Source organism: Quercus lobata, chromosome 6 (assembly GCF_001633185.2).
Source record: "Quercus lobata isolate SW786 chromosome 6, ValleyOak3.0 Primary Assembly, whole genome shotgun sequence".
Lineage (NCBI taxonomy): Eukaryota > Viridiplantae > Streptophyta > Magnoliopsida > Fagales > Fagaceae > Quercus > Quercus lobata.
Window position 1 is genome coordinate 17,794,193 of NC_044909.1, and position 17,895 is coordinate 17,812,087.

At 33.8% G+C, this 17,895-nt stretch overlaps 1 protein-coding gene across 1 annotated transcript; it reads right to left on the bottom strand.

The window, feature by feature from the left end:
• Window positions 1-15,731: 15,731 nt before the first annotated feature.
• On the bottom strand, window positions 15,732-17,220 carry LOC115995170 (phosphoenolpyruvate carboxylase kinase 1-like). Its single transcript, XM_031119627.1, has 2 exons — window positions 16,364-17,220; window positions 15,732-16,185 (listed from the first exon to the last, which is right to left on the bottom strand). The coding sequence occupies exons 1-2, from the start codon at window positions 17,145-17,147 to the stop codon at window positions 16,130-16,132; spliced, it is 840 nt and encodes a 279-aa protein (XP_030975487.1). The 5' UTR covers window positions 17,148-17,220; the 3' UTR covers window positions 15,732-16,129.
• Window positions 17,221-17,895: the final 675 nt, after the last annotated feature.

Below are 17,895 nucleotides of genomic sequence, written 5' to 3' on the forward strand. Positions count from 1 at the left end.
TATCAAATTTTATGTGACAAACTATTACCGGTTCTAAATTAAGTTCACCATTGACAATATTTTTTTACCCACTAATAACAGTTTGTCACTTAGAATTTATTGTGAAAATATTGTATATCTAGCATTACTCTTATTATTTATTAGATTTGTTTGTTCTTTCTTTATTTCTTTATTTCTTTATTTCTTTCTTTTGACCCTAAAGGGGAAATATAATAATTTATTAAGAGTAATGCTATCGTTACAAACTATTTTACAATATTTTTATAAACTGTTGTTGTAGTTTGCTTCTTATTGGTTTTCATCTAAACCTACCACTAACATCATTTTTTCATTTACCAATAAGGCAATAACTACTCATCACATTAACAGTTTGTAAAAAAGTTTATATTTCTAATTTTCTTGCATTACTCATTTATTAATAGGATTATTTATGATTTAAGAATTTTTGGTGTATATTGTAGAAAACAGCCCATGTGCCTTGTAAGAAACATCAAAATCATAGCCCAACCCAGATTCTGCCCACCCTAAAGTAAACCCATGTGGTGGAATAAGTCTTAACAGAAGTCTTGATGCCTGGAGGAGGTTTGAGTTGCAAATCATATTGAATTCTAACAAAACTACTTACTGAATGCCACTGAACCAATCAATAGTTGAAATTCAGATTTCATAAAATTTGGCCCAACATATAGCCCCAACCTAGGAAGCTCGAATTAAGATCTTTTGTTATTTTTCACCCATACAAAAGCCCGCTAGGAGGATTTTACGAAACGTCGAACTCATGGAGCAACCCCACCCATGCATAGTGGATTGTAAATGCCTCAGGCCTTAAGCATAATTAGTAAAGGCCTGCTTGTAAGTGAAACTTGAACCCACAGTTGACCCCAAGGCTGATATGGAGCCCATTTTCACTTTCTTTACTTTTCCCCCCACTCATAACTCATACTAGGCCTGTTCAAGGATATACTGGCACCAACAAAACCGATCTGACGGCACTGTCCTGTCCCGCCCCGCTCAGGGCTCCGCCAAAGGTTTCCAGCATAGTGGTCGACAATAGATCTTCAGTACCGATGTCAGACCGATGCGGCCATCAGCGTCGAGATGTGCACATTGACGAAGACCGAACTAACCCAAGCATGTTTTATATATATGTATAAGAAGAGGCCTAACATTTATCGATGAATAGGGTCGTTCTTATAAAATAAAATAAAAAATTGAATTCTTATCCATGAATGTACAGGCCTAACATCCTTATCATAAAAAAATAAAAATAAAATAAAAAAATAAAAAAAGTTAACGTGTGTGTGAGCTACCTTTCTCAGTCAAAAAACGTGTGTTATGATGAGTGGTCTTGTCTAAGTAACTCTAGACTCTCTAGTGTCTTCCCACCTGCATTTTTTGAAAATAAAAATATATTAAAAAAATAAAAAATGTTGTATCGCCGTATGGGATCCATGTTTTGCCACTTGCGTTTCTTGAAAAAAAATATTAAAAAAATTAAAATAAAAAATAAAAAACGATGCATGTCACTGTTTGAGTCACTGATGGAGTCAATCATTTTACAAAATATATATTTTTTCTCTTTTGATCTCAGCCACACACGTCTTTTCTCTTGAGTTGTCTCCTACTCCCTTCTCTTTACTCATTAGACTTCTGCTCCTCTCAAGTCTCACCTCTCAAACTTAGAACTCAGTCACTCATCAATCATCAGCTACCTCCATTTCTCTTCCAAACCCTAATCCCGCCGAACAAACATTAGTTTTTTCCTCTCAATCTCAGAATCTCATGCTCTCACCTAACCATTTTTCTCTTCTTTTTTGCTCTCAGCCACATAATGTTTCTTCCAAACCCTAATCCCACCGAACAATTAGTAGTGTTTCCCTCTCAATCTCAGACTTTCAAGCTCCCACCAACCATTTTTCTCTTCCCTTTTGCACTCGGCCACAATTTTTTTTCCATACCCTAATCCCGCCAAACAAACAATAGTTTTTCCCTCTCAAATTCTCAATCTTAGGCTTCGACCTAACCTTCCAATATTTAAGAACATAAGTTCTCAGTCTCACTCTCAAGACTTATCTCTGATTCTCAGTCTCACTCTATCACAAAGAAAGACTTTCCACTCAAGGTCTCACGAAATTCCTAATACCTAAGTCAGTCTCCTTCTCATCTCCGTTCTCCACTATGGCTCTGCCACTATGTGGTTTTGTCTTTGGTAACCCTAACCCCTGCTTTGTTTTAGTTTTATTTTATGGTCACTAAATGTTTCTTGTTGATTTTTTTTTCTTTTTTTTGGTTATTTTCTTGTAATTTTAGGGGTAATTTAAAAGATTCAGCTTCAGCCTAGTGAAGGAATAAATCTCAAAGGCTTAAATAGTTCCTAGGTATTTTCTCATACTATTTATATTTTTTTTGAGTTCATTTTTTTTTCTTTTCTGTTTGATTTTGTTTTAAGGATTATTTTTTATTTTGTTTTCAGTTCACCATGTTGTGTCGAACTTTCATGTTTGAGTTTGATTTTGCATTTTTTTTTTTTTTTTAATAATTTCACCCATGTTGTTTGCTGTTTGGTTTTGTTTCTAGGGTTCAAAGACTGTAAATTTATTTTTTGATCGTGTTTGATTTTGCTTGTAGTTTTAGTGTTTTTTTTTTTTTTTTTAAGTTTCACTCATATTGTTTGCTGTTTAGTTTTGTTTCTAGGGTTCAAAGACTGTAAATTTATTTTTTGATCATCCTATTGATTAGGGGTGTTCACCAAACCACATAAACCGCACAAACCGCAAAAACTACACCAAAACCACGCAAAAAATGGCATAACCGCACCGCACCGTAAGTAATAATACACTACACCGCACCACACCACATGGTGCCTTGCGGTTTGCGGTTTGATAATAAGAAAACCGCACCGCACCACACCCTCTCTATATATTAATATATTTAATTATTTTTAATATTAAATATATTATTAATAGTTTAATAACCCTAGTTTTCAACAAAAAAAAAATAGTTTGATAAACCTAACAAGTGTTGATTACGAAAGGCAAACCAAAATAAAGAAAAACAAGCTCAATAATTTAAAACTTGGACCATAACAAAGGGAAAAATTAGTTTTGGGCTGGGTATGAAAAGCCCAAAATTTGAAATATATACGAGCTTCAAACCATTCAAACTGCATCTTATACACCACACCGCACATGTGACCGCAAAAATGAGGTGCAGTGTGGTTATGGTTCTGGCTAAACTTTAAACCACACCGCACCACACATGTGACCTCAAAAATAAGGTGCGGTGTAGTTATGGTTTTAGCTAAATCGCACCTGGCCCAAAACCACTCCGCGAACAGCCCTAGTATTGATTAATCATACTGTTGTGATTTTAGTTTTATATATATATATATATATATAATATTTCTTTTTAATGTTCACTCATGTTGTTTGTTGTTTGATTTTGTTTCTAGGGTTCAAAGATTGTAAATTTATTTGTTGATCATCCTATTGATTGATTATACTGTAATGATTTTAGTTTATTATATCATGCTAATATGTTGTGATTTTAGCACTGAGAAAGCTACTTGTATAGTTTTTGTTTACTAATATTTTATTGAAATTAGTGTATGACTATGTGTTTAAGTTAAAGGTTGCTTGCATAATTTATTTGTTGTTGGTTCCTTAATTGCTATGTATATGTGATTGTTATTTATATTGATGTAATTAGATCATGGCTACTTGTGCTTCTTCTTCCACCCCCCCTGCTGAGCCTACTCCTAGTTTATGTACTGAGGCTAATCAACCAAATACACAATCTCCCATTCCACCATTGGGTGTTGCACCCCCTCAAACACAAACAGAAACTCAACAAGCTACTATTAATGGTGGTAAAGAGCCTTCTAAGATATGGGACCATTTCTCTAAAATAGAGGGATGTGACCCCCTTTACCCTAAGTCACAGTGCAACTATTGTCAAAGGAGTTATAATTTTCACCCAAAAAGAAATGAAACCTCCGCCTTGTGGTCCCATATAAAATCTTGTTGTAAGAAGTGAACCTATAGGCGTGATAAAGGCCAAACCACTTTGAGTTACCAAAGTAAATAAAAATAAATAAATAAAAAAGGGGGGGGGGGGGGGGGGGGGGGAGGGAGACTGTGGTAATGTGCTAGTGTTGAGGAAGCTTAGTGTGGAAAGACTAAGAATGGCCTTGGCTAGGATGATAATTGTTGATGAACTACCTTTTAGGTTTGTTGAGCATAGTGGGTTCATTGATTTTATGGCAAAGGTAGAGCCTAGGTTTGAAGTTCCCTCTCAGGTTACTGTTACAAGGGATTGTCTTAGACTTTACCTTAGGGAAAAGGAGAGTTCGAGAAATGTTTTAATGGCTGGTCAAAGAGTGTGTTTGACAACTGATACTTGGACTTCAATCCAAAACCTTAATTACCTTTATTTGAATGCACATTATATTGATGTTGATTAGGTTTATCATAAAAAGATTTTGAATTTCTACCTAGTACCTGATCATAAGGGTGAGACCATTGGTAGGGTGGTTGAGTCTTGTTTGCTTTAATGGGGGATTGATCATAATTTTACAATTACTATTGATAATACAAGTTCAAATGATGTGACCATAGAATATCTTAGGAGGAAAACAAAGGATAGGGTGGGTAGTCTCTTGGGTTCTAAGTTCCTTCATATGCATTGTTGTGCCCATATTTTGAATTTAATTGTGCAAGATGGGCTAAAGGACCTTAATGAGTCATTTGTTAAGATTCGTAATGTAGTGAGGTATGTGAAATCATCTCCTAATAGATTTGAGAAGTTTAAGGCATTTGTTGAAAAAGAAAAAATTCAAAGCAAAAGTTTGTTGTGCCTTGATGTCTCTACTAGGTGGAATTCAACTTACTTGATGTTAGAAAGTGCACAAAAGTTTGTGGCAGCATTTGAAAAGATGGAGGAAGATGATGGGCATTTCCTTCGCTATTTTGAGGATCCATTTAGAGGTCCCCCTTGGTTTTTAGATTGGGAAAATGTAAGACTTTTTACAAAATTTCTTGGTATGTTCTATGAGGCAACTTTAAGATTTTCTAGTTCCTTGTTTTTGACTACTAATGTGTATTTCCATGAGCTTGTTAGTCTTCAAGACCAATTAAATCAATTATGTAATGGCAAGGGTGATCCTTTGTTAAAGGGTATGGCACAAAGAATGAAATTGAAGTCTAATAAGTATTGGGGAAGTGTTGATAGGATAAATCTAATGTTGTTTGTGGCTGTTGTGGTTGATCCTAGATATAAATCGAAATATGTGAAGTTTTGGTTTAAGCAATAGTATGAGAAGGCTGATGAGTTAAGATTGAGAATTAAGGAAACTTTGAATAGATTGTACAAGCACTATAGTAGGGCAATGGGGACCCCATGTGGTGCTAGTGCTAGTGGGACTAGTGAGTTTGGTAGTAGTGATGTTGTTACCATGTCTTTCATGCTAAGTGGCTTTGGTAGTGCAGAAGAGAGGATGAAGAGGTACAATAACATATACAAAAGCACTTAGCAGATGAGGATAGTGTAGAATGCAAATCTAAATTGGACCGATACTTGTTAGAAGCTAGTGTAGATTCGGAGATAGAAGGCTTTGATATTCTTGATTGGTGGAGGGTGAATTCTTCAAGATATAGGATCCTTTCTCAAGTTTTCCGTGATGTTTTGGCAATTCTCATCTCTACCATTGCATCAGAATCTGCATTTAGCACAAGAGCTCATGTCTTGGATCCTTTCCGTAGCTCATTGTCTCCCAATACTATTGAAGCTTTGATTTGTACACAAAACCGGTTGAGGTCCAGGGATTCAATTGGACCAATTAACCTACGAGAGGCAATGGATGATGTGGAAAACTATGAACATGAATCGAGTAATGTGTTTATGTTGTTTTCTAATTTTTTTTTTCTGCTTTTGTTATTTATAAATTCTCTTTTATATATATATATATATATATATATATATTTTTTTTTTGTTATTTGTTTATTTATGAGTTATTATTTATATACAATTTTCCCCCTTTTAGAGCTTGCACCAAAACCCATTGTGGGTACAGATTCTGTTCTAGACTGATTTGGAAGGTGGGGTTGTTTTTTGGACTTAGCTACCTAAGGTAACTTCAAAATTTTATGTAATTTGCTTATGTATGTTGGCTGCTATTTGTAATGGTGTTAATTGTCATGTATTGCTTTCTACTTTCTAATTATCATTATTTTTAGGGGATTGACATTATAGGGATGTAGTTTTTTTATATGATGATTTGGAGTTGGAGTTGGTGGCTGGCTGATTGTAGAAATTTTTTTGTGGTTGAATTGCTGACTTAATCATGAAGAGGACCAAATTAGGAGTGTTTAGGTGCTTGGGCTGCTGCTGGTTGCTAGCTTAATGCTTCTTTGCTGCTCTCTCCTTTATTTTTGTTTACCAAATGCACACATGACAACATAAGCACTGAACATACTTGAAAATTATTAGACTATTAGTCTTAGTAGACTAGACTACCTCCATTTTTTGTGAAAAATATGTAGTTGTGTAGGGTACCAATTGTATATTCTGGTCCAACATCCATTATGTATATTTATATAATGCTTCTCATGCACTACTTCACTTTTTGTAGTGCTGCACTACTACTCCTCCTTGGGGTTGTGCTACTACTTATATTTGACGTGATTACTATGATAGAAATATTAATGTTAATGTTGCTGCCATGCTAGAATCCTCTTGTTATGATTGAGACTTGATACTTTATAATTGTGTGTTTGATTTGGAATGTTGTGTCAGGTTTAGATTTATTAATATGTGTTAATGTGTTTAATAAATACATTTTTAATTTGACAGGTTGAATTTAAGTTATATTATAGTTGAGACTTGATACTCTATAATTGTGTATTTGATTTGGAATATTATGAGTTTGGTGACAGGTTTGGAGTTGTCTTCTTATGGTTGAAACTTGATAACGAAAGGCTTAGTTAAAAAGAAGTCAGTTAAAAAGAATTCAAAATGAGCTCAAAATGCTATTTTTTAAAGGCCTAAAAGCCCAAAGCTTAGAATAGTAATTTTTAAAAATCCAACCCATATAACCGAACGAACTGCACCGAGCTGCTAAGATTAACCGCACCTTGTGTAGACCGGTTTTTATCTTCCAAAAGTAAGGTGCAATTAAGCATAGGGTGAAACCGCACCCTATAGGTGTGGTGCAAAAAACCTCTCCAAAACCGACCGAACCAAACAGTGTACACCCCTAACTCATACCCTTGCAATAAATAAATACATACGTATATATAGGCATATTTTATTTATTTTTATGGATATTTTATACTATTTTGAGTTTTTGAAATTAGTAACAACTATAAAAAATAAAAATAAAAAACTTTAATAACACATCTAAAATTAAAGAAAAATTGATTTCATCTTTCAAACACACCAAGGAGGCGAGGACATGCATGTTAGAGTGATTCCCTCATGTCTATATCTGACACATGTCTAACACAAACATTTCAAGAATTTTGGGGTGTCAATTTTTTCTTAGTAAAAAAAAAAAAAAAGTATACATGCATTGGCAAAATAAAGAATATTTGTTATTGACAATGAAATATAAGATAACTGTTTTTTTTTTCTAGGAAAGAGAGTTAATTTACAAGAGTTTGTTTGTATAAAATATAAAAAATAGAATCCTCTAAAGTACTTCTTTGGGTAACTTCAGGATGAATTTCTTAAGCTATCATCTATTCATTTGAAATGAGTGTATTAGATTTTACCACTTTATTAATAATTTAAATAAATACTAAAAGAGTGATAGTCAATTTTTTTTTAATAATATTGATGATATCATAAAATGCAATCTATTTATTCCAAAATGAATAGATAAGATTTTTTAGGAATTTTATGTTGGAGTTATTTTAAGAACTTTAAAAGATCATAATCAAAATGATGGGTAATTTATAATAGAAATATATATGGAATTAATAATAGAAATCTTCGTAAAATATTACACAAAACACGCATTGTAGTTATTCTAGAGATTGTCTTTAAGATACTACACGTCCCTAGGGTAGCGCATCCTGACTACCCTGACTGTGAGCGTCTGAGAATAGTGTCCAAAGATAAACTCTCGTCTCACTTTTGTAAGACACCTTCATCTTGGGGTGACCGTCAAAACACCCATTGCTCGGGTTTTGCAAAAGGTCTGAGGTTCCTTAACATGGCGATGATATTCGTTCTTCATCCTTTGTCTCATTATAACTCTATTACAGAGCCTCATGCTTGATTTTTGTTTTCCTTCTGAGAGGATATCTCTATTGACTTTCCTTCTCACTTCATCCTATCCCTTATAGATGTCTATAGGGATACAGCAACCTGTGATAAGCTTATTTTTCCTTCGGCTATCACGCGGATTCTTCGCCATTTTTCCGTTCCCTTTCCCGTTTTTCCTCATTTTTCCTTGATGGGTGCCATAAACGCTACTACTATTCGACGAAGTGACGCACAACTCAGACCGCAGTGGTCCCAGACACAGACGGCAGCTCCTCCCACTTCTTCTGCTCCTTCCACATCCGCACCTTCTTCCTCAGCGAGTGTGTGACCCTTGAGGCGGTCATGGCGCAACTACAGCACATGGATGCTCGCCTTGACACACTCAGTGATGAGTTGTGTCAAGTGAACACCCATGTCGGCCAAATTGCCAAACGGCAAGCTAGCTTTGGTGGCTTCGTGGTGTCTCCCTCTCCTTCTCCCGAGGTATCCAAGGATGATGACGATGACTCCAACGACGATGATGATGATGAGGATGGGGATGCTAGCTCACCTAGTGGTGACGAGATGTCTACTTGATATACTTACCATTTGTCACTCATGACAAAAAGGGAGAGTAGTTTTGAGATAAGAGTAGTCATACTCATAGGGGGAGGGTTAGTATAAGAGATTTTTGTTAGGGGGAGTGTTCATATTCTTTGAGGGATGTAGTGAGGATTTTTGTATCTTTACTTTTCTTTCTCTTTTAGATACATTATATTTTGTACATTGGTCTTGTGACCACTTAACATACATTGTACTTAGATTTGGGTTATATATTGATGTATGTTATTTCACTTATCTCTCCATGTATTGTTTCTTTTCTTTCTTTATACACATGTTTCTTATATCTTGTATGCAATCTTATATTTATGTTTCACACTAAGATGCCTTGATGAGTATTGTTTAGAGTGTTTCAGAAATACAGGTTATCAAATTCTTTTTATCATAAACTCTCTTCTTGCAAAATTTTTCAAGAGTTTGTGTTAGAATATATTTTATTGTATTCAACAAGTGAATATAAGTTGAAAGATTTATAACTTCTCTCATATGTTCATTTGTTTGTTGTGGTTTTGTCACGGATTGCCAAAGGGGGAGATTGTTAGAACATATGTGATTTGATGTTAGGAACATATGTCAATATTTTATGTAATTGGCTAATCCTTTGACAAAACGTATTTTACTTGTAATTGGGTAGATCTAGGATGTGTTTAATGCTTCAAGAAACAAAGTTTCAAGTTCAAGTGTTAAAACCATGCAAGTCTGCCAAGAATCAAGTGAGAAAATGCAGGATTTTAAAACTCGACAACTAGCATCTATCGAGGTTTAAAAAGCTGTGAAGCCCGAAACTCGACAGCTAGCTCGATAGATACCCTATCGGTTGAGGTTTATGAAATTTAGTTTTTCAGAGCTGTTTTTTCATTCAATCCATGAGTATGTGTTTAGGCTTTCTTTTCTCACAACTCTAAACATATATAAGGATTGTTTTAAGGGCCGTCATAGTTGATGCAACTCAATGCAAAAGTTTTTCACAAGCATATTGTGAATCGGAGACATATGTCCTAGTTCATCTTTCTCTTGAAGAAGCTACTGTGTTTGTACACCGTATGATTTTGTAACCAAGAAGCTTCTTGATCTTCATCGTGTGATGAACTGAAGAACTTTGCAGCCAACATCCTTCTCAAGTTGGTGATTAAGTCACGTACTGGGATCCGCGCAATTGATTAGTCACGTACTGGGAGCCGCGCATGAAAAGAAAAGATTGTCACTACAGAATAAGTCCAATTGGGTATTGGGGTAAGAGTTCAATTGTAGGTTGGTATAAGGTACTGGGATTCCTTTACTTGTAACCGCTTGTTTTGATAATAGTAGATTCTCAGGAATAGTGACCTTAAAATCACCCGGTGGAGTTTTTGCAATGTAGGTTTTCCCCATTTGTAAACGAATCACCGTGTCAATTTATTTTCCGCTGCATACTTAGTTTAATTGGTGATTTGATTGTGCTACCATGCATCTTGCATGTTAATTTGATTAATTAATAAACTTGGCTAATTAATCAATTAATTTATCACAAGGAGTCAATACATTCTTGGCTTATCATGGAGTCTAGTTGTATTTTACTCGAATTATGACCCGACCCAATATAAAAGTGCTATGGTTTTTAATGGGATTTTTTTCTATGGTTTAGTCTATGGAGCAGAGGCTTGGGTCGATAGGTCTAAGCCAGATAGAAAACTGTTGTTTTTGGAGATTAAGATTTGGTGTGTTATTTTGTGAGAGAAAAATGAATTGCCACATCTAGTATTTTTCCATGTGAATAGTAAAATTACTGCAACTCCTTTAACGTAGACAAATTACCGAACCACGTAATATGATTTTTGGTGCATATTTTTTTATATTTTTGCATTTAACAGATCTAGGAATTTCATATATATGCCCTAACATGTAAAATTTCTCATTATCATATAAAAGATATATAAATCAAACTCCACCTACGTTAAAACTCAACTAATATCTTAGTTTGATGATAAAAGCAATCATCATAGAGCAAATGTTATAAGTTAAAATTCTATCAAATTTATTTTATATATTTATATATTTATATATATATCAACATGTAAAATTTCTCATTATCAAATAAAAGATATATAATTCAAAATCCGCCTACATTAAAACTCAACTAATATCTTAGTTTGATGATAAAAAGCAATCATCATGGAGCAAATATTATCAATTAAAATTCTATCAAATTTATTATTATTATTATTATAATATAAATATATATATATATATATATATATATAAATATATTGGCTCATTGAAATTTGAAAATCTATGGTAGATTAACAGAAAGGGAAAAAAATGAATTTTTTACATTCAAGATTTTCATCATGGAGGTCACACTGTAGCAATGACTACTGACTAGTGAGGGTGGTGGCCCACAATTAGAAGAATAGGTATATATTATCTATATTACTATTTAAGGGGTTTACCTTGTTTGGAATCCTCTTTTTTTTCTTTTTTCTTTTTTTCTTTTTTTTGGATTCAAAAAGACCCCCACATCCTTATGTTTAAGTAGAGATAAAATTAAAGAACAATCCGGTAAAAATACAACGCTAACTTCAACTAAAACATTGCCTAAAAATAGAATCACTCTCCGATTAATTTTCAAATTGCTTTATTCACTTATAAATTAGGTTCTCAAAATAAAAATTATATATAAAAAATAAAAACAGGCTTTTTTTTTTGCTATAAAATAGGATCACTAAGCCCAATGTTTTCACTTTTTTTTGTCCTTCTCCTTTTTTCCCCTTTATCAAAACTTAAACATTTCTCTCTTTTTCTTTTCTTTTTTCAGTTTCCTTTCTTTTTAATTCTAATATCACATTTTATTTTTTTCAAATCTCTTTTCTTTGTATTTGAATTATTAAAAAAAAAAAAAGTGATTTTTAATGTACTCCCTTTTTTTTAATGATTTATTTATTTATGTTGGTATTTGAATTGTTTTCTCTTCACATCTGTTTGTACTGCCTTTTTTTTCCCCCCATTTTAATGACTGTATTTTGTATATCCAAAATAAAAATCACTATGTGTGTGGTTTAATTAGATAGAAGAGAGAAATGTCTCAAGTTAAGATGAATAGAAAATTATGACATTAAACTCAAGAAAAGCCTCATCGCACTATGGACATATTTCAAATTCTTATCCAAATTATGGGTATAAATTATTACGGAAAAATTATAGTTTTACCACTGCTTTCATGTAAAATGTGCTGAACATTATTCTTTTTATAAGATTAAAAATCAAAAACAAAAAGAATAGAAAAGAAATGAGAAACATTTTCATCTCAAAGCCGCGTTCTGACTCAACATTGCTCCATTTTTATGTCAAATTAGCGCTACTTTTTTTTTTTTTTTCCTGAGAGTCAAATTAGCGCTACCAGTTCTCTTTCCAATATTTCTATGAATGATCATTCTTGCTATTCTTTTGTTTTGTAATAACTAATAAGTAATTAAAATATGCAATAGTCTAAGTGTTTAATGGTAGTGATTATAAACCACACCCACTGTTGCACATGCGTGTCGGGACATAGTTGGGCCCTCACGACCCTACAGGCACATGGCAAAAGCCCAATCAGGATAGACCAACGCTAATCTGTCAGCCTCGTTTAAAATATTTAAAAATTTATCAATTTATTTTTTAAACACAAATGACATGTTACTTTAACGTTGTTAATCACTCTGACTTTCTGTCTTGATCGTTGGATTGATAAACAAGGTTACATTTAACTTATACGAAGGTCAATTAAACTGTTATAGTCGACATAGACAAATTTTTTAATATTTTGTCTGTGTTTAGAGATGAAATTGATCAATTTTAAAATATCTTGAATTTAGTTGGTATTAGTTCAAACCTAAGGATAGATAAAGTACTATACCATTCTTTTCTTCATATATATATATATAATATATGTATATATATATATTGGGTACAAATTCTTAAATTCCAAGTTGAGCACCATATATGCATCATTTTTGTGTCATCTAAAATAGAGCCTGGGCCCGTAAGTGCTGACGCATTCCAACCAATAGAAAAGGAGGGTGAAAATGACATGCAAATTAGAAGAAACATACTGACACGCTTGCCACTGCATGCTAACAAGTTCAAATCAATAGCAAAATTTATAACTTCTTGTTGTCTCTATTTTTGAATCAACCAATGAAATAGCAAGACCTGTGTTCTACTTCTAAGGGAAAATGACATGCAAATTATTAGGGTTTTCATTGATAAGAAATTAATGGAGTACTCTTTTCCAGTTTTCCTATCATTTTCTCTTCAGATGGATATCTCTTTAATGGCTATATAAGCCACTAACTTCTAGTGTTATTTTATTTTATATATATAATTCTTTTTTACGCTGAATAACATCAATATTATTAGAGGAAACAGACTCGGACACTAATTTCTAGTGTTATTTATTTGTTACTGAGTAAATGAATGGAGGATATTAGCAAAATGCAAGTGAATGATGGATAATATTATAATTAATTGATAAATGAAAACGAAAAAAAAAAAAAAGAAGAAGATAATATTATAATTTCTTCACAGTTGGGCCATTGTAATGATATCGACCCACAAAAGAAAACAAGCAAATGGATGAGGTGTGTAGTTAGCTTAGTTTTATGGATGCCTCAAAGGGGTCATTAATATTACTTTTTTTACCTCAACAATAACAACCAATAGTAACTTGCCATTTAGGATTTGTTGTAAAAATATTGTGGACATATCATTTCTCTTGAACTAATAACAACTAACCACCTATAATTTGTTGTAAAAATATTATAGACGTAGCATCTCTCATGCTATAAATTCAAATCATATCATAACTATAAAATAAAAATCAAGTCATACCCTTATCTCAAATCATATCATAACTAAAAAATAAATAAATAAAACAACTCATACTTTTATCTCAAATCATAAAAGATATATATATATATATTGAAAAAAAATCACAAGAAAAAGAATAACCATATAGTAATATTTAGGAATTTAAATACAAACAAGAGATTAGCCACATGGCTTATAACCATATATAATCAGAATTTCTTCTAAAAAAAAAAAAAAATTGGACATTCAACAGCATAAAACACGGCCCAAGATGACTCCTCTAGCAAGTCTCCAAAAAAAAAATCCGAAGGAATATTCTTCTTCGCGAGAGCGAGACAGCTTGACTCTCTTCCAAATTTCAATGCGAAAAATGCATCTAACACGTTGGGGAAGACATTTGTGCCACGGAACATTTCCATATTGTGACAATTGTGTGTGTCAATTGGGGAAGGGTGAAGACCCCTTTTCAAAGTATTGAGTCATCTCTGACTCTGATTGTAACAAATACGCTGTTTTAGGCAGGACATTGAATTTTGGATCAAAGACTCAGAGCCTCAAACCTCTCCACCCAATGGCACCGTGCCACGGATATTTCTGTTGGCAAGTCACGAAATGGGACTTGACCACGTCACTATAAAGGTCTGTACCTTCTTTTTATTATTATTTAAATTTACCTAACTTTCTCATTTTATAATTGTATCTCGTATCAACCAACTCCTTAGTTTATTTACTTATCAAAAAAAAACTCCTTAGTTTATTTGATCTCTTTTCTTCACAAATTTTAGAGATAAGATTTTTTTTTTTTTTTTTTTTCTGTTTTCGTATTTAAATTTATTAAATCTTGCCAAATCATCCAATTAAAATTTATATGTTTCCCCTTATTCTATAGGAATTTAACTTGGGAGAATCGCTTTAGCATGGAAATTTTTGTTGTATTTGCGTAGTTCAATTAGCGTCCTTGTCGGGCCACGTAATAATGTTTCGAATTGCTTTAACAGTAATGTTTCGAATACGAAGACACTGACAACAACATGCATTGAAGAAGTGGGGCTGTGAGGTCCCACCTAAAGAACTACAGTATATATTACACCTTAAGTGGGACTGTTAAAAAAAATCAAATAGGACTTGAATGAATCCCTTTTCCTTTTTTATTTATCATTTTTGTCTTTATAAGTAAAGGACTAAAAAGTTGAGGAAACAACAACATTTATCTATTCTTTTTTTATTGCGAAAAATCTTGAACTACAAATCATTATTCAGTCAACCCCGAACCCAATGATATAATAAGCTTGTTACAAGTTGTAAAATATGGTTTGCAAATGAGTAAGTTACTATCCAAATTATTTTATAATATTTTTATAAATTGTTGATATGGTTCATTTTATATAATTTTCATTTAAACTCACTATTAATATTACTTTTTTATTTATTAATAACCATTTACAACATCAGTAAATTGTAAAAAATTTGTATCTATAGCATTACTATTTTTTTACATTATTTCTCTTTTATAAATCCCATCATATGGATTCCAAAAAAAAAAAATTGATATGCCAATATTTAGCTTATCTACAATCTACAATTTCTTGAAAAAAAAAATTCTAATTACAATTATATTTTTATTTAACTTGTTTTTAAATCAAAATAAAATTTCCTAAACAAAAACTAACTTGAGCTCCGGGATGAGTGGCGTGGCTTATCTGTATTCAGAATTTGTTTGACACGTTGGTTATCACAGTCTAGTCTAACGGACTAGAGTACTAGTACTATTCTGGAGCCCATGTGGGGTGCGAACTGCGATGCCCTTATCTCAATTTTGATAACAAACCCTTATCCGGTGGTCACGCTTTTTTTGTTTCATCCGGATATGTATATATTATATAAGTACGGTTCGCTCAAAAGTTTTTTATTTTTAAGTACAAAGATGATTAGAACCAAATTAGGATGAGCAGATAGGATTTTGATAATAAAAAATCAATCAAGGATAAAACAAGATTAACTGCAACTAATCAACAAACAAATTAACAAACAGGTTCATAAGAAACTCCGAAACTTTCATCACATATTCATATTATATTAACATAATCGAACATATTAATCCCCTTCTATCTTCACAAGAAAAGGGGATGGAGCAAATTTAAAAAAAAAAAAAACCACTCCAGAGAGACTCTTGCATTCCATAGCATAAAGCTGTCACTCTCACTCTCACTCTCACTCTCACTCTGTTTTTGCCTATATATCTTCCTCGCGCATACATTAAAATTTAAAATAAAGAAAAAAAATATCTACAAGAGCTTCGATCACATGTACACTAGTGTTTTCACCGCTTTGTACTAGTACTTGTTGTTGTAGCGCACACTTTTTTACAAAACTTCGATTTACATATCTCTAATTATGCTTCGTTCATATTAATTTCTTCTTCTTCATCACTGCTCCATCAAGTTAGATCAGCCACTGTTCTCGCACCTCCTCCACTTGTTATCCATGGGTGTCCTGCTCACACAAAAATTCAATCGTTAATACCTAAACCATAATCTTAACGGTTCCTAATTTGGAGCACTAATTTCTCTCGTTTCAGTTGATATATATTAATTACTTTATCACTAATTACAATTTTTTTTAAATAAAAAAAGGCCTGTTTGGCTGCAAAGAAATTTGACAAGACACTTACTCAGAACTTGTTCGGTCGAGAATCTTCTAGAAACATCCTTACAGAGCATCCGTCGGAGCAAATCCTTAGCCGCAGAGGAAACCGACCCGAAAACCCTAGCCGGAAATCTCAGATTAGCCCTGAGCACAGCGTCGAATATCTCCACCGCCGAGTCCCCATAAAACGGCGGAAACCCAGCGAGCATTATGTACAAAACGACACCGGCACTCCACACATCGACTTTCTCACAGTAATCCCTCCCGGCCAAAACCTCAGGCGCCACGTAATACGGCGTACCGACCACACCGCTCATAAGCTGCCCCTCCTTGAAGAACTCGGCGGATCCGAAATCCGCGAGTTTAAGTCGGTTCCGATCGTCGAATAGTATGTTATCGGGTTTTATATCACGATGGGCCACGCCGAGACTGTGACAGTGGGCCAGAGCTTGAACAAGCTGACACATAATGGAAGCCGACTCGGGCTCAGGAATAACTCGGCGAGTCACGACTCGGTGGTGAAGATCGGACGAAGAACAAAGATCAATAACCATGTGAAGGTGCGTTTCGTCCTCGTAGAAGTCGTGGAGGTTAATGATGTTTGGATGCGGAGACAAGAGGTGAAGGATCTTGGGCTCCGTTAACAAGCATTGGGCGTCGAGTGAGTCGGCCGAGACTAGACTCTTCTCGATCGACTTGACGGCGTAGTAGACGCCGTTAACAGGCAAGAGGCAGCGGAAAACGACGCCGAATCGTCCCCGTCCGATCTCTTCGCTCACCTGGTAATTTCTGTGTAGTGCTTCGCTCATTAGTACTAGTTGTTTGTTGGGTGGGTGGGTGGGTTTTTTGAGATTTACGAAAAGTAAAGAAATTTTGTGAGGGGTTTTAATAAAGGATTTCCGGAATGTTGTGAAGGAATATTCGTATATAGTGCGATGACCTAATAGTCGGTTTCCACGTGTCGAATTGAAAGGGCTGTAGATCCTATGATGGGAGACAGGTAGGGGAGCTTTACTGAATTACGGTAGTAACCTTTTCGTTGAATTTGGTTTGAATTCCGTACCTATTATTGTGTGGGGAAAGGAAAAATTTTGAATACCAAGTATCGTACCGTACCGTACCGTACGGGGCTAGGAGTAGGAGTCGCTTGCTTGCTTTTTGAGATTGTTGTGTTTTTTGGGTTTGCTCATGCTTTTGGTGATAATTACCAAACGCGCAACTGATTTCAGTTTGTGACTTTAATTAATTAATTTTTTTTTTTTTTTGATAAGACTTTAATTAATTTTTTGATAAATACGTTTCGTGCCATTTTCATTAGTGGTGCTATCATAACGTATCATGGCACAATTTACATTGAGACTAAATCGCTGGTTCAGTGTGTTTTTTCAAAGTATTGGTGTCTAGATTTGAACTAGAGAGCTTCTAGTTAAATCTAAGACAGACACTTTAAGATCGAGTGGCTAACCCTACTGTATTACATGAAAAATTATAATTAGTAAAATAATGATATTAAATCATATGAGGACATATTTTTACTAATCATAGCTCATTACATAT

Bases quoted from the DNA above. Each gene is read 5' to 3' on its own strand.
- LOC115995170 (XM_031119627.1), bottom strand. From the start codon at position 17,147: ATGAGCGAAGCACTACACAGAAATTACCAGGTGAGCGAAGAGATCGGA. The intron at 16,186-16,363 runs GTAAGTGTCTTG...TTGTGTGAGCAG, and splicing joins CTCGACCGAACAAGTTCTGA to GACACCCATGGATAACAAGT.